General features: G+C 39.2%; 1 protein-coding gene across 1 annotated transcript in view; it reads left to right on the plus strand.

Annotated features, from left to right (window-relative positions):
* The window catches only part of LOC124622145 (katanin-interacting protein-like), a 363,928-nt gene that overhangs the window by 56,338 nt on the left and 288,928 nt on the right, over nucleotides 1-18,662 (plus strand). Inside the window, exon 3 of the mRNA XM_047147778.1 lies at nucleotides 2,415-2,686. Within this exon, the coding sequence (XP_047003734.1) occupies nucleotides 2,415-2,686 (272 nt within the window). The remainder of the gene's footprint in view (nucleotides 1-2,414; nucleotides 2,687-18,662) is intronic.

The following is an 18,662-nucleotide window of genomic DNA, read 5'->3' on the forward strand; positions in this document are numbered from 1 at the left end:
CCCAGTGTCTGGAAACAGTGGCCATGTGTGTGTGAGCTATGTTAATGTGTGTGTGTTTTCTGTTTTGGAAGAAGGACCTGTTTTTGTCTGGAAGCTTAAATGTTAGGAGTCATTTTCATTGTGCTTGTCTGTGACTCAATGCTTGCCCTCTGTGGTGAGTAGCAACCTACTGTTTTCAAACTATACACCAAAAATAATTACAACTTTATAATTAAAAAATTACTCCAGTTGTCATAAAAGATACCCTTGTATGGTTGGCAACATAGTTTCATTCTGGGAGTCTATTGATCCTAAATATGATCTCATACTGCACTATTTGTGCTTTTATGTTATGTAAAGTTTCAACGGTTTCATTTGTTTTGTTAGTTTTGGCTGATGCTGAATGGAGATAGAGGAAACAGCCTGTACAAGAGAACACCTCAACAGAAAAAGTGTTCAAATCTGGTACTGATTGGTGCCCATTCCAGCTGATTAGATCTGAAGAGTCTCAGGCAACTGAAGCCACATTGCAAGCAGCAGTACCAGTGCATGATGGGAGTGGCAACTGGGTGGGGGTAAGGAGGAGGCTGGGGTGGGAACGGGTGGCGGACAGTGCAGTGCTGCTGGAGAGTGTGCAGGGACGAGGTGGAGAGAGGGTAGTGCAGCTATGTGCAGTCAGGAGGTTAGACGGATGGCAGGTGAGAGGTGGGTGGGGGGTGGGGGCAGCAGAAAAGGAGAGAAAGACTGCGTGCGATGGTGGAATGAGGGCAGTATAGTGTTCATCATTTAGAATAGATTAACACTATAGCAGATTTGTTGTAGGTGACGCCTTCAAGGATGAGGTAGTTGTGGGTGAGGATATAGTTGGTCATGTTGACCAGTATGGATGTTGTACATTTGGAGTCTGTTGAGCATTGGGAAAGGTGTTGTTTGATAGTGACAAGGTCACGAGCACTGGAGATTGTTAATGTAGATGTAGATAGCACCAACAGTGATGAGCGGGGTGCCTTTTGATAAAGGAACAGGAACTGTGGAGAATCGGTGTAGGAAGTGGTTGGTATCTTTCATATAGGAGGGTAGATTTTGTGTAACAGGTTGAAGGTGTTGGTCCATGAGACCAGAGATTCTCTCTGTGGGGGCACAGCAACTGGCCACAATGGGGCATCCTGGGTTAGTTGGGCTTATGGATTTTAGAGAGCATGAAGAAGGTAGGAGTGCAGGGAGTGGTGGGGTGAGGAGAGAGATGAACTCAGAGATCTTATGGGGTGGGCATAATGATATGAGGAGATCTCGCTGGGTTTCAGGAATGGCGTCACTGTGGCAGGATTTGTATGTGGACGTATGTGACAGCTGGTGGGGTTGTATTAAATTTTTGTGGTGCGGGCCCCTAGCCGACAGGCTAGGTAGCCTGCATGTAAATATGGCCTTGATGTAATAACTCAAGAGTAGGTATTTTCGATTGTAGGCTCTGCCCTTTAATCAGACAAACTCGTATAGCATAAGAAGAGGATGGTTGTATCCTCACAACAATTCCTTTAAATCTGTGATGGTCTTTAAATATATATTTATTGAAAACAGCAAAGGTAACAACTCTTGGTATAGTTGAGCCACTGAGCAGTCAATAGGCACATAAACAAATCTAAAAATTCTTCATAGCTAACTAATACAGGACACACACACACACACACACACACACACACACACACACACAGAGAGAGAGAGAGAGAGAGAGAGAGAGAGAGAGAGAGAATGAGAATGTGGCACTGACATGTTCACCCTGGTGTAGGCAGAGGGAGTTACATGTAGTATACAATGAGGTGGGAGAGTGGAATGGGAGACAGAGTAGAGGAAGAAGGAAAGGTGATGAAGTGGGAGTCAAGGAGACAGGCATGGAGGTGGATGAGTGGCAGAGCTAGCAGAATTGAGGCTACAAAGATTATGGGATTGAAGGATGTATCTACATAAATCAGAGACGCATTTTGGCCTCACGTCTGATAGGATATGCCTATGACGGAACTGGAATAAGAAGTGCAGGATAGGTGAATTGGACAAGTCTTGCACCCGGGTCTTCCACTGGGATGTGATCCATGTGGCAAGGAGTCAAGAGTAAGTCTTTGAGCTCACCATTGGCTCATTTCTATCCTGTCCCTGTGCTCCCTCTCACTCCCAGCTGTCGGCCGCTTTTCCCTTTCACTCCCTGACTCATTTCTCCTTTCATCGTCTCCACCTGACACAACCCTTGGCACTACAGTGTAGTCCACCAAGGCATTGTAGCCATGCACCAAAATTTTAACCGTGCATGTGTGTGTGTGTGTGTGTGTGTGTGTGTTTGTGTGTGTGTGTGCATGTGCTGGACCGAGAATTGAACTCGGGGCCTTTGCCTTTAGTTATTGTTTTAGACAAACTATGCTAATAGAGCTGTTGTTTTTCGTTAGTTGCAGAATTTCTGATAACCAGCTGAAAGTGCAACGTAGCAAGTCGGCATGCTACGGTCGTAGGTCTTCAGCTGGTTCATGGTCTGCAGGTGACAGCCCTCGCAGCTGTTTGAATGATGTGGAGACTGACATCCAGTTGTTGCAAACCACACTACGTCAGAATCTTGCATTTCCGGAAATTTCATCAGCAGTGGCAAAGCCTTCACTTGAGGAATCATGGAGTTCACTGTGTTTTTTTGACCAGAAACACAAGGGCAGGTTGACAGAAACAGGTAAATGTAAATTTGGAAGATTGTATTTAAAATTAAAAATTATTATAAGGATGCAAAGGTGAGAAAATTGGAAGGAAAGCTGAAGACAAAGTGTGGTGTGGCCTGAGGGAGCTGTTTAGTGGAGAACAGTTGATATACAAAAGTGTACAACAGGCAGCAGTTTCATATCATTCTCTATGGGACTTACAGTAAGAAATGAAAAAAATTGTATTTCTGTTCCCCATTTAATCTACCTATGACTTTTCTGAATAATTCTTCTCTCCTATTGTGTTTAATTTGCTATTGTCAATCATGCTTGTGCAGTTAGTGCATAATTTTAAACTGTAATAATTTTAAAACTGCAAGAAGAAATGCTCTTTAGTAAAGAACTGAGGAAAATTTCATAAAATATTGCAGCTTAAAATTTATTTAAGATGGGAGCACAAATAGATGATCAAAATTGATGAATGAAGGATTGGATCATAAGATATTGCAACTTCTAGTTGGGAAAATTTTCTAGGGGTTCACATTGTGTATTCGTTAAAAGTTGTGTTTGTACAGTGCATTGGCTCCACTGCTAGAGCCTTTTGCAGCTGTCTTGTCATCTGCGTGCTTCTTTACACGCTAATCACAGTATACAAAAATTACAAAAAAGTATCAGTAAACGTATGCTTCTCTGAATAAAATGGAAAGTGTGTAGTTCCTTTTTCCCTCAGATCCACCAAGTGCCAGTTGTAACTGATGGGTAAAGTAAAATATTTATCAACATTATCCAACAGTAAAGATGCATCATTCCAGTAGTTTCTGAACAGACATTTTCGTCTTACAACAAACACTCTACAAGTTCTGTAGCAGTACTTCACAAATTACTGATTTTGGAATTGTTCAGTAGGCATTAGGTATAAAATTATAAATAAGGTCACAGGTACCATTTGTGATTTGTAGATATATTTTTAACAATGTTGGAGAGAAACAACAGCCTCATTTTCATCCTTTATTTGTTTTAAATGATTTTTCCATGCTCATACAGCTATACAGGATGATCAGAAACAGTCTGAAAAGCTTGTAAAAAGTGTTGCAGGGTAGGTTATGCTGAGAAATAATTGTTAAGAAATAGAATTGATATGTTAAACTGTTTTCGAGTTGATTAGCGTTGAAGTAAGTGAATCAGGCCATTGCTCATGCAAATTGAAGCGACCTGCCAGAGACACTGTCATCAAACGTTTTCTTAATTTGGTTTCCTGAAAGGCAACAGAACAGTAACCAGAACCAATAAGTTTTCTAGAAAGTACTCCAGAGAGTACAAAGGAGATGCCACAGGAAGACCGTTGGTTTGGGCATTGGCAGGAAATGTTACTAGGTATTACACGAGCGCATATTACACATGCACAGATGGAGAAGCCGAGAGGCACAGCAGTTGCATTGGCAGCGACCGTATGCTATCACACACGAGGCCCCGCAGCGTGGTACCCAGAAGCGATATGGCTGCCGCATAGTATAAAGGTGGAGGTGACGTAGCCTGCAAGAGAGTTCATTACAGACAGCAGTCCTCGGTCAGCCTGCGGCCTGGATTTGTAGTATTTGCACTGGCTCTGCTTGCGCTTATACTTAGCCGCATACCTCCCCCCCCCCCATGGGATTTTACAATCAGGAGTAGTGTGTTTTCATTCAAGTCATTATCCACTTTTTGCTCAGACGAGTAATGAAAGATTGTAGTTACTGAAGTCTTGTTTTCATTCAGTTATTTTTTGACCAAGTTCCATAACTCTTTCAAACATCCAGTTAGCTATCTCCACACTGGATGGACCTTCTCCAGTCGCCTATATCATTGAGCATCTCGACTGCTCACTGGACACGACATAGGGATGTTTTTTCTGGTGCCACATGTGGGATTGGGTCATGGAATTAGCGTGCAGTTATAATGCCACGAGTAATACGAATAGGTCACCTCTATTTGGAATATCGAACCTGCTCAGTCCAATTTCAAGTAAAATAACGGAAGGGCTTTGAGAAACCCTTTTGTATTACTTGAATAACCATATGCAGGCCAGTGGCAGAACCAGGAGCCAGGACAAAACGAAAGAGGGTCCTTCTCCTGCTTTCAAGAAGAAGAAGAAGAATGCGCTCAAAGGAAGAAGTAGTGGCCAGGGCTAGCACAGCAACAGACAGTGCCAGGGACAAGGAGGACATCCAGCAAGGTAGCCAGGGGCAATGCAGCCTCAGTAGCAGTGAACAGATGGTGCCCGGAGTCGAGGAGGACGTCCTGCAAATCAGCCAGGGATGGACAACGGCAGCTTGAGGACATGGACAACAGCATGAGGGCAGCACGGTGTTGCTGGACGATGTGCAGTGGCAGTGACAGTTGCAGATAGTGACACAGGCTGCAGATGGCATAAGACAGAGAGAGAGAGGTGCAGGTAACACATGGAATCAGGGCAACAGCAGTGGCAACAGTGCAGATAGATGTACCAAGTCACAGGCAGCAGTGTGAGACAGCAGAAAGTGGACATCAGCAGCTGTGGCAATGGTGACGATGGGTGGCAGCACAAGGACAATGTTTCGCAGCACAGCAGATGGTGCACAAAAGCAACAGGAGTAATGAGAATTCCAATGGTAAGTTAAAAGTCTAGCAGGCATGTCATGAGACAGAGATGTTTCTGGCGCAGCCTCTGATGCACTTCAGTCACAAAGTAGGTAATTCGTTAGTAGTTTGTTGGATGTGCGAAAATTAATACTGCAGGCATTTGACGGCACTATAAACGCTCTAAATGAGTTCCTTGACAATTGTAATCTTGCTTTTGAACTTATTGAACCAGAGCAGCATGATACCCTTTTGAAATCTGTTAAAACTAAAATAGTAGGCTCAGAATGTAGCAAGTTATTACTCAGAGATCTCAATGCCACTTGGCAAGATATGCATGCCATATTAGTAGAAAATTATGATAGTAAAAGGACAGATAACTTCAGTGCATGTCAGATATTTGCAAGTCAGCAGGACCATTGGGAAAGTTAGCTCAGTGGGGCTGGAGGTTGAATGCCATTTCAGGGAAGCGATAGAGGACCATGCGAGAATTGGAGCTAGAAGGCAGCCTTGTTCTCATTAGGAAATTAAGCCAAGCTGTTTTTATCCGAGGGATTTACGATGACAGGATAAAGACAATAGAGTAAGTGCGAGGTGAGCAGCTGATGTTAGCAGAGGCTATAAAGATAGCTCAGACAGAGGAGAGCATGATAGCCTTGGCCCAAGAAAAGATCATCACTCGAGGTGTTGGTGCGGTATGCCGCGGATTGAGAAGAAAGCCACCAAGTGTTTCATGTGTGGGAATCCAGGCCATACGGTGTGGGAGTGTCATGCAGATAAAAGAATAAGAAAAGTGAAGCCAGTTGTATAATGAGACATAGGGAAATGGACCAATCATGAGCATTGAGGAGCTCCTAATTTAATTTAACAAGTCATAGAGGCCCATGTAAGCATCTGAAGTCTGTAACGTGTTTTAAATGAAAACAAAATTGTCAGTGCATGAGAGATTGTGCAGAAAGTGTTAACCATGCACAGAACGCACATAAGAGAAGTAAAACCTAGAAAAACCAAGTAATGGCATAAGAAAGCAATCACCTTACGTCTTACCTGGAAAGTTATTAACAGTTGACTGCGAAAGTAAAAATGAGTTTATACAGTTGAAGTGAATAGTGAATAGTGGTGAGCATATGAGCCTAGTTAGGAGAAGTAGTTTCAGAAATGGTGGAAAATATAATCCAAATGAATGTATTAGGATTCAGGGAATCGCTAATATGGTTGTAAGGACAGAGGGAACTGTAACCCTCAAATTCCGAATGAGAAACAGAATGCAAGTGATGCATTGTTTCCACATAATTGGGAAAGATGGAGAATTTCCATTTGATTGGCTGCTGGGCCAAGACTTTTTCGAAGAACATGGAATCATAATCAGTTATGCCACCAGAAGCTTTTGAATCTGCAGAGAACAGATAAGAATGAAGACGGAGCAAGAGTGTGAGCTCCGCCCAGTGCAGATTGGTATTAGAAGTCGGAAACTTGCTAATATGATTGTGCAGGTACAAGAAAGAGAAGGCTCTTTAAGAGAAACCTCAGATGCAGAGCGAAAGGCCTGTATGGAAATGAAGACAGAGTCACAAGGTTAGCTCCACACAGTTCATGCAAAGAAAATAGAAGGCTCTTGCGAGAGACGCTTAAACGCAGAGCGAGAATCATCTTGAAAGGTGAGTGTGAATACATCAACTGTCAGAACACAACAGAGGCAGACAACAGGTAATGCTGGAGAGAAGCAGAAAGAGGGCAAACACATTGTTTCAGCACTAACCCTGGTAGGAACATGTGTGTCAAATAAAAAGAGAGGTGAATGGAGTGAGAGACGCTATCATTTTGAAACAGGAAATCACCAAGAGCATGTATTAACCCAAGGCATTAGTAAAAGTAGTATCAGGAGAATGCCTAACAAATGTGTTGAACACTACAGATGAGACTGTGTCGGTAGTCCGCCCATGGGCGGTAGTAGAGACAGTTCCGGAGTGGACAAGGTTGCATCAGTCGTTCAGTGTCAATTGTGTCAGTAAAAATAAACCACAGCTGAAATCGTGCTAATGGAGAACATCCACACAAGTCATTTGAATGTGGAAGAGTAGTCAGCAGTCATAGTACCATGTACAGTGACGTTTTCCATTTGTCTGGAGACATATTATCCTACACAGGTAGTACCAGGCACGAAATTAAACTACTATCAGAAGCAGAAGGTAGGGTGATATGTTCATGACTGTAAAGAATATCGCAAGCACAAAAGGAGGAGCTCCACCAGGAAATCGAAAAGATGGTAGAGGATGACATTATAGTGCCAAGTAATGCTCCAGCTGGAAATCAAAAAAATGTTAGAGGACAACATTATAGTACCAAGTAAAAGTGGTTGAAAATTTCCCTTGATTTTAATTCAGAAAAAGATGGATGCCAATGGAAAGCAAAAGTGACAAGTAGTCACGGACTATAGGTGATTTAATAAAATCACCCTAAATTCAGTGTATCCTTTGCCAAGAATAAATGAAATTCTTGACAGTCTAGGAAAGGCAAAGTACTTCTCAATCCTCAACGTAGCAAAGGGCTATTATCATGTCTTGTTGACAAACAGGACCATGTCTTGTTAGAGAAACAGGATCGAGAAAAGGCAGCTCTCAGTACACCGTGTGGGCATTACAAGTGCAAACGAATGTGCATGGGTCTTAAAACAGCTCCTAATACATTTCAGAAGTTAATGAACTCTGTTTTGTCCTTACAGGAACATAATGTGTGTCTGACGGAGGCATTCGAAAGACTTAAGACTCCACAATTTAAAACTACAGGTGGACAAGTATGAGTTTTTGTGAAATGTATTGTGCTATTTGCGTCATATTTTATCAGCCCAGGGCTTGAGGCCAGCTCCAGAGGTCAGTGTGATAAAGGAGTATCCACAGCCCAAAACAGTGAAGCAATTAAAGCCATTCTTAGGTCTTGTGGGATACTACCAGAATGTTATAAGCAACTTTAGAAAAATCGCAAAGCTGTTACATATATTATTGAAGATAGAAGTGCCTTACACTTCGGATGTTGAGCAAGAAAACACTTTTCAGCATTTGAAAGAGAAGCCGGTCAATCTTCCTGTACTACTGTACCCATGCTTTGAAAAGAACTTCATAATTATTACCTACTCTAGTCAGACAAGTGCCAGAGCCATTTTGAGTCAGGGAAAAATCGCATATCCCTTGAGGACGCTGAACAAGGCACCAAGTCAGAAAGACGGTACAGTATGATTGAGAGGGATATGTTGACTATTTATTGGGCAGTGAAATATTTTAGACTGTTTGTATTTGGAAGATAGTTCCTGATACATACTGACTGTAAACCCCTAACATGGGTAGGTGGTATATCAGATCCTTCATCCAAATTGATGAAATTTAGGTTAAAGCTGGAGGAATATGTCTACCAGATCCTGTACAAGAGTGACAAACGAAATCACGCCACCGACACATTCTCGCGAGTGAGAGAGGTCAGGGAAGCTGGTTCGCAACCAGAAGGTGACAGTAGCCTAGGTCAAGACACGATGCAAAGGAAGCCTTGGCACATATCAAAGATCCATCAGCAAGCAATCAGAGCGGGGCTGTTGGCGCATGCAGGCAGGCAACAAGTGCGGCGTACGAGGACATGGGGCACAAAACAGCTGATCCAAGGACAACAGAAGATATTATTCAGGTATATGAAAATTTCCTCAAGAATATGGAAAAGTATATCTGCAAACAAGAGACAACTGAGTTGGGGAAGTACAGAAGCAATAAATGTGATTGAAAAAGCCATAATATTAAAACATTTTCACAATTCTCCCACTGGAGGACACCAGGTCATAGGAAAAACCTATGAGGGGATAAAGAAGTATAAGAAGGATATAGAAGAATATATCTGGAAATGCGAAAGTTGTCAAAAGAAAAAGCCCACTAGGAAACACACAAAGATGCCTCTATATCATTAAGACATCTGAGCACATTTTCAAAAGGTGTTACATTGACATAGTAGATCCATTAAACCACAGCCGCTGAGGAAACGAGTATATCCTTACATTTCAGGATGCACAGACAAAGTTTATGATAGCTGAACCCATTGAAAGGCAAGGTGCCAATGCAGTAGCGAGAGTGCTTGTTGAGAATATTATACTAGGGTACGGAATACAATCAGTATTGTTAAGTGGCATGGAAAATAATTTCACGAGTTTTGCTATGAAAAGAGTATGTAAACTAATGCATATTGAGAAGGTACAGACAACAAATTACCACCCTCAAACAAACGGGGCGTTAGAGAGGTTGCATCAAACATTAACGGAGATGTTGCGACACTATGTAATTAGACCACAGACAAATTGGGACAGTTGGGTTCCATTCACAGTTTTTGTGTATAATACAATACTGCTTAGCGTGGCAGGTTTATATGCCGCATGAATTGGTCTTTGGAAGGATACTAACAACCCAGGGATACTATGGAATGACTTGGCTGGAATGAGGTATAATTTTGATGATTAAGTGGCAGAGATAAAGGCGCGCTTGCAAAAAATGCACCGATGTGTAAGAGCACAGAATTTGCAATGTAAGATAAAAAAAATAAGGAATACTGTGATAGGACCCAGAATCCAGAGACTTCTGTTGTGAGGATAAGGTTCTGTTGTATGATGACAGCGTACAGCAGGGCAGACCAGGTAAGTTAGATACACAGTGTTGAGGTTTTTACACAGTAGTACAAACAAAAGGGGCCTGATGCAGTGATCTGTCTGAAATGAAGTAAGTATCTGACAGTTCATACCAACAGACTGAAGGAGCTTTTCAAGTTGGATTTGTGTAGTATGAGTGCAGCAGAATGCAGAAGTGCAGAACATACATGCCACCTTAATGTAAGAAAAACTGAAAAGGCACAGGGGCTAATTACACAATTGGCAAAGCGTGAATCCTGTATACAGAGACAATGAACCTTAAATTTTGTGGGTGAGGTCGGTAAGATTCTGTTAGGAACATTAGACAAAGATGACGCCACGTACTTCAAGGTGAAGATAGAGGTCTTAGAAGGGGAACAGAAACAGCTACTCTGACTTTCGAAGGAGCAAGTGACAATAGTTAAAGCAACCTTGACTAGTTTTAAACAAATGGTGGGCTCCGTAGCGAAAAATGAAGAAATTATCGCTCCTGGAATGAAGCTGGCACATAGTAGAATTTGAGAACAGCACTGACAAAAGGTTACGGAGAGCTGTAATTTTGATCACCATTAATGAACAGCTGATACAACTGATGGGCATTTTCAATGAGCTAGAATGGGAATACGATATGTCAATATAGTGACTGTCAATGCTCAGAAAGATATTCTGGAGTCGCAACTGATCAGTCCTGTTCAGATTGTAAAGAATCTAGAACTAATAAAAGATGACATCAAAGATAAGTGGTTCCCTGTTGACCTTACGGTAGACAGAGGACACTCATTAATCAGAAACATTGAGGATGTTTTCATTGCTGGAAACATCTTAAGTTAGGTGTTAAATGTGCTGCTAGTAGAGAATGATGTGTATAATCTCTACGAAATACTACTATTACCTCTAGAAGTGGATGAAACGAGACATTTATTTTCGTATGTTTCACCAGGGGAAGAGCTACTGCTAACTGATGATGCAAAACATAAGTGTGCAAAGTTAGAAAACGAGCAGTTACAGTGTAAGATGATAGATCAGAGCCTCAGAATATTCAAGCAAGTGTCTACACTTTTCTAGATGTATGATGATGAGTAGTGTGAGGCAAAAATGCTGCATCTAGTGCAAGAAGTTCTCACAGATTGCATGCAGAAGCTAATAGTGTTAAACTAAAATCTGTGGACACCATTAAGTAATAATGAATTGCTGTTTTTGCAGCAGACTAAGGCATTACTGTCACCTGTCATGATGGAAGTCCCACAGATATGCTCCGAGGCGCAGGGAAGATAAAATTTTTAGGCAAATGGTGTGGGTATATGGCTCAGATGGTGATACAGTCTGAACATGTATTGCAATACAAACAAATGTCCTCAGTAGTCACTGAACAAGGAAATAGATTGGTGCATAGTGAATAATGAGAGGAAGAATATAAGTGAACTTAAATTGGAACTGCCAATACAGCCTTCAGTTAGATAGCTAGATGACTTAACAGCTGCAGGATATAAGTGAAATGAGCTACAAAGTGAGATTGAATACCAGGAGAGAAATGCCTTCAGCACCTTCTCATTAAATCATTTATCTTTCTGGAGTTTTGATGGGTTTTGGTGTAGTAATTATAGTAATATCATGTGTCAATGCAAATATTGTAAATGTTGCTGAGACAGTTTTAAATTTGTGTGCAAAAGAGTGAGTAATGATTGCTATAGAAAAATATATGTTACAAACACTATCAAAAATTATTGCCCAGGGAGGGATATAGTCGGACACCGTCCTATTAGAAGCACATCTAGAGACAATGATCTCTAGTGCCTGCTAGACATGTTAGAAGTTAAGTTAGAAGTGATGTTTATCAAAGTGTTATGACAAAAATGGACAACACCGAAGAATGATAACACTGGTAGAAAGAGTGAAGAACTAGTGTACAGAGTTTTCTCTTTCAAGTACTAAAATTGTAATTATTTTATAAAGTGTATATCAGTGTCTCAAGCATTTCCCCGGATCTATGATATTTCTGAACTGGGGCAGTACCAGATAGTCCCCCCCCCCCACTCCCCACCCCACCCCCCACCCCACCCCCACCCCCCACCCCCCGCCCTCCTCCACTAAAGTGTTTCAGATAGGACATCAAAAATTTAAAAAAAATCGATTTTTCAAAAATATGTGCACATCTTTTGGAAGGTTTGTTGTATAAAACATGTATGTTTGAAGAAATATAAGATGTGTTATTTGGCCTTATAGAGTACCAAAGTGCAGTACCATGCCTCTTCACACAGCATTCTATCACATGTCACTGTATTTCACTCTGTAGAATTCAAATGTGTATATTTTGTAATGGATGCCATCAAACCTATATTCAGGATGGTAGAAATTAAAATGTCCTGTGGTCCCTCTCATACACCCAGTTGGCCAGTCACATTTAATACTGGGTGGGATTATTTGTGACCAGGAGAAAAAAAAACTCTTCACAAAATTTACACTCTTTATTGCCTATTAGCTAATAACTTGCTGTTTTGTGTAACATAAAATTAAATATAGGAAATATAGTAAAGACAAGAGACAAGCAAGACAGTACATATTTCTTCAGTCCATAGGCCCCATCATTTTTTCTCTCTAATCATGCTACAGCTTTACACGGTGTCCTTTCCTTTCTGTGAAAGAATCTATTACCTCATCAAAGTTTGTCAAATCTTTTGCTACATGAAAAATCAAAATGTCGTTGTCCAAAACTGAAGAAGCTGTTGATAAGAATAATACCCAGTATTGGTGTGGCTTCTCAATTTGATAACATCCATTTTGTCACTTTCTGCTAGGTAAAACGAAATACGCCTTTCTAATATTGCAATACGCTAAATAAGTGAGACTGTTTTGTCACAAATGGTCATTTTTATCTACCATATTTACATAAATAACACGACGTAATATAATTCATGAAGTACCAACATTAAATGCCTATTAGGCTTATTACAAGCAAAAAGTTTTATGTTAGGAAATAGTTTCACATTTCAATCATATGCTCCAGTTTCTCAAGCATGAGATCACAAGTAGTAGTAGTATGAAATTGTTAAATTCTTCCATGTAATTTGTGTGATGCCCCTGTCTCTTCTCCTTCCTCATCCTAACAAATAAACTTGTTATCGCTAATTCTGTAACTGTTCCTGCCATTGTCAAAACTTATTCCCCAGTTAACTTCACTAACCCTGCCAGAATCACTGGTTTAGTTATCCAGCGTTCGTTCTCCAGTTAGGCATTATTACAGGTTTGTACAACATGTTTTCCACACTATTCTGAGAATAGAATTTAAGTGACTGCTAACTGGGGGCTGTACAACTGGCCCTCAATAGTGTAGCAGTTGACGAGAATTTTGTCAAAATTTATTTTCTTGGCTACGCCGAGGAGATAATACGTAATCTTTCTCGCCTGTTATTTGTGTTAGTTGTTTATTTCTACTCTGGTCTTCTGAATATGTGGATTTCACTAATAATTATAACAACGCTTATCATTCACACACCCAGCAACCACATACACAAACAGTGATTTGTATTCACCCATTCAGGTCTATTCAGCTCAGCTCTTATAGCCCCGTCTCCTTTTGTTTGCGGGAAAGTTTTTTAATTCTTGATGCCACAGGGATTCCCCAGGCAGAGACATCATGTACACTATGCACACATTCAAAAATCAGCTTATCATTTGTTCAGAAATCAACTTACAGTGTGTTCAAAAATGTTCAAAAACAAAGAGGGATGCATTTCAAAATTATATGAATAACTGATAGAGCAACATGCATTGGATGCTAGTTGCTTTTTTTCTTCAAGAATATGAATTCGACACACACAGAAATTTCCAAAAGCCTCAGTTTCCATCCACTAGATCTGGGCCTGGATATCAAGCATAATTCATTGTAAAGTTGATTGTAAAATAGTTATATATAACCATCCTACCAGAAAAGAGAATTGGTAGGATAATATGAAATGTCTCGTATTGTAAAATAAGATGTATCATTCTTCCAGCTATTAGAACATGTAACACTGATATTTAGTGTGAAATGTAAAGTTGGAAATGTTTCTCTTACAACAAAAAGATTGATTTACATGTATTTCTGCAATGAAAAGTCGTAAAGCATTTATATGTGTTTTGAACATTATTGTAAAGCAAATGTGTATGTTTTCCCATTAATGGAATAAAATATGTGAAAAACTGGTGTCACATATTTAAAAAAATGCAACTCCTGAAAGGCAACAGAACAGCAGCCAGAATGAATAAGTTTTCTAGAAAGTACTAATGAGTACAAAGGAATGTAACAGGTACGGCATTGGTTTTCTTGTTGGCAGGAGATGTTGCGCAGACTCGCAAGGTGTCATGTGAGCTCATATGGAGAAGCCATGAGGCGCAGTAGTGTGTTGGTGGTGACCATATATGGTCACACATGAGACCCTGAGGGGCGATGTCCTAAAGTGACAATGTGGAAGAGGTGATGTGGCCTGCTACACAGTATAAAGGCAGAGGTGGTGTAGTCTGTAAGAGAGTTCGGTATAGACACCAGCCCAGGAGGGACATCTGTGTAGGCCTGGCCCAGGTCCAGGACTTGTAGTATTCGCTCTGGATCTGCTCGTACTCATACTTAGGCATGTACATGCCTCCATTGAATTACATGCCTCCATTGAATTTTGCAATCAGGAGTACTGTACTGTCATTTAAATCATTATCCAATTCTTGCTCAGATGAGCAAAATTGTAGTTATTGAAATCTTGTCTTTGTTCAATTATTTCCTGCTGGGATCCATAACTCTTTCAAACTTCCAGTTTGCCATCTCCACATTAGTAGCCAACTGGATGGACCTTTTCCAGTCTCCAGCGTTATTGAGCTTCAAGACCACTCACTGGATGCAACATCTTGCACTATCATCTACACTATGTCAACAACTGACATTAGGCCTAATTGTATCTGGTGGGCCAGTTGAATTTGCTTGCGCAAGTCTGATTGACTAACTGGAATGCTAATTAACTCGAAAACGGTGCAACATATCAAATTTCTTTCTTAAGAATTATTTCTTAGCACAGCCTACCGTGGATGTTGTTATAAGTTTTTCCAAGCTTGATGAACACTAAATGTGTTTCCAAATTTCTTTCAGATCTTTTTTCTATGAACTGGTGTGGGGAGAATGTGGGTCATTCCATGTCAAGTCACCCAGGCCTTGACACCAACCATGTCAGATTTTGATGAAATCTTGGTACAATTACTTCTTTTATCATCCTGAAAGCACTTGTAAAATTTTTTTGCTGTATCTCTTATAGTTTTTTTTAAATAAATTTTTAAAGTTTTTAGATTTGGCTTTGTTTCAGCAGTCGGAAATTGTAACTTAAACGTGTCCTCACAACTAAAAAAATTTGTATATTAAAGAATACTCAAGATATCAGTATGAAATTTTGGAATAAGTTTGTGTATTATATCTAAATGTTAAAAAAATTACCATAAAGATATATTAAATTCTTCCAAATGAAAAAAAATTTATAAGTTTTTTTTTTTTTTTTTTTAGCTAATGGATGTTTAGTTTTACAAAAACTGCTATATCTAGAGTCTCAGACCTGATAGAAAGCTCAAATTTGTTTTAAAATACTCTTAATTGTATAGGCTATTAGATAAAAGAAAAATTATGTTGGCTTTTTAACCTGTTTAATAGTTATCTAATTTTTAAAATAATATTAATTATATTTTAAAAATAAAAAATGCCAAGTGACTTAGACACCGAAAATAAGTTTTTGTCTTCTTGGAGTAACAATGTACACTTGGATTTTGTATTGTTACTCCTGTGTTTTGAAGTAAAAAATTATTACAGTGTTAAATAGTGCTTGGATAGTATTTTATTAAGTTTATTCGAACTCTCAGTAAGTACTGTTGCTTAGTTTACAGAGATTCTTTTCCAATATCCTACAAAAGTAACCAGAACAGTAATCAGACCAAAAGTGAAATCAGTATGTCAGATATTCAAACCTGTAGTGTAGGGTTATTTAAAAAATCTGACTGTTTCCAAACAACCTACACACCTTCAAAAAAGTTACAACCGGTATCAGAATTGAGTGAGGAAGAGAAAGATTTTGTCCACTTACGATCTGGAATTAATCTGTGTGAATTTAAGAATATATGTTCACACCACAGCTACTACTTTTTAAATGTTTTTGAAAAGTATCAAACAACATGTGTAGACCCACTAAAAAAAACACAAAAAGCCCATCAAAAAATCGTTGAGAAGTGTAGGCTTGGATCTTTCTAAACAATTACTGACAAAAAATATTAGCATAAAACCTGGACAAAAGCTTTGCTCAACATGCCGTAACTTTTGTGCGGAGAAATTAAGAGTTGAAGTCAATGAAAGTGAAACAGATGATGAAGTCATGGTTGAATTAGAATCATTGGAATCCAGAAATGAATCCCTCGTGCAAACAAACATTGCTCTTGATTATTTAGGTTTAACACCGATAAAGCTTCATGGCTTGTCAGAACAAAGTAAAGGGTCTTATTTTAAAAGGAAGGTTAGCAGTATTGAAAAGACTGCAAAAAAGGCGGTTTCAAAGGATTAAAATATGATGCACCAAGTTCTGATGATGACAAAGAAGATAAAAGTGTGGTTGAGAAAGCAAAGGATTTTGATGTAATGATTTCTCTTATGAAAGAGACGATTTCATCTGTTGGGAGGTCTAGAAAAATCCAGATTCTGACCTTGGCTCCAGATTCTTGGACTCAAAATAAAGTGATGAAAGAATTTAATGTAAGTGAGTACATGGTACGACAAGCTAGAAAGCTAAAATCTGAAAAGGGTATTTTGGAAACTCCTGGTCCAAAAAAAGGTAAAACTCTTTCTGAAAATGCAGTAAGACTTGTAACAGATTTTTATGAAAAGGATGAAAGTTCCAGAGTGGTACCTGGAACAAAAGATAAAGTAAGTGTTCAAAAAAATGTGTACATGCAAAAAAGACTCATTTTGTGTAACTCTATTATTCTTTCAAATGGGAGAATCCCGAGGTAGAAATAGGATTTTCAAAATTTTGTTTCTTGAGACCTAAATGGTGTATCCTTGCTGGTGCTGCAGGCACACACACTGTATGTGTATGCAGTATCCACCAGAATGTTAAACTATTACTGGATGCTGTGAAAATTGAAGAATCTTATAAAGACCTAATTAAGATGCTTGTGTGCAACACAGAAAACCAAAACTGCATGCTACATCATTGCAACAACTGTCCTGCAAATACTGCACTAACAGAGTGCTTAACTGAAAAACTAAGTGAAGATTATGATTTAGAAGAAGAAATTTTAATCAGTCAGTGGGTTAACACAGACAGGGCAGAAATGATCAAACAGTCTATCAGTGTTGAAGACTACATTTCTTTATTGGTTAGGTCATTGGAAAAGCTCACCCCACACTTGTTTATAGCAAAATCCCAATCAGCAGCCTTTAAAAGATTGAAAGAAGACCCACCACCCAAAACAGCAATTATTGTGATGGATTTCAGTGAAAATTATTCCTTTGTTACACAAAATGAGATCCAAAGTTACCACTGGAACAGAGGTGGTTGTACTCTACACCCAGTTGGAGTTTTTCTAAGAAATGAGGAAAACAATGTTTTTGTTTCCAACCACTGTTTTATTAGTGATGACCAAGAACATGACACTGGTTTTGTTAACTTTGTACAAAAAGAAATTACAAAGTGGCTGTCATTACATCATACTGACATTGACTCAGTTCACTACTTTACAGATGGTTGTGCTGGGCAGTACAAAAATAGAAACAGTTTTAAAAATTTGACTGAACACTTGAGAGACTTTAATTTGAAGGCCCAACACTCTTTTTTTGCAACAAGTCATGGGAAGTCAATTTGTGATGGCCTAGGAGGAACTATTAAAAGAATTTTACGGAAAGCCAGTCTACAGCTTTCAGACAAAGAACAAATAATGACAGCAATTGATGTGTATAAGTTTTGTGAAAAAAATATTGAAAACATTCATTTTCACTTTATTGACAAAAAAGAAGCTGATTTGCTACGGTTAAAACTAGAAAAACGTTTTTCAGCAACCCGAACCATTCCTGGAACTAGAAGTTTTCATAACTTCAAACCACTTCCAACAAACAACCTTGAAATTAGAAGGACTACAGATAGCGTAAAACCCTCCTTAGTCTTTTCTTTCCATTCTTCTTCTGATTGGGTTCGTGTTGAACCATCCATAAATTGCTATGTGGCTGCAAATTATGATGGTAACTGGTACTTTGGACTGGTAAAAACAATATTCAATGATGAAGAAGATGCAGAAATTCTATTTCTACATCCTTCAGGACCCGCTGCATCATTTTATTGGCCTGAAAGTGAAGATTCCTGCATAGTGCCTTTGGAGCACATAGTCTGTGTAGTAGACGCACCTCAATCAAGCAGCACTGGGAGAATGTATTACTTCAAAAAAGACTGTATCAAAAGAACTGAAAGCTCTTGGATGAAGCGGAAAAACAGTTTGAATCAGCATTAATGTTTATTAAAAAGACAAAATTACTCAAAAAATTCAATGTTTCAAGCAATCAGTTGGGTTATACATAAGTGCCGTAAGTAAACTATCTTTGTACATAATTCTAATGTAATCTACTATAATTAATAAACATGTTAAAAAGCCATCGTTATTTTTGTTTTATCAAGTAGCCTATATGTTTAAGAGTAAATTAAAACAAATTTGAGCATTCTATCAGGTCTGAGACTCGAGATATTGCAATTCTTATAAAACAAAACATCCGTTAA

Source organism: Schistocerca americana, chromosome 7, assembly GCF_021461395.2.
Source record: "Schistocerca americana isolate TAMUIC-IGC-003095 chromosome 7, iqSchAmer2.1, whole genome shotgun sequence".
Classification (NCBI taxonomy): Eukaryota; Metazoa; Arthropoda; class Insecta; order Orthoptera; family Acrididae; genus Schistocerca; species Schistocerca americana.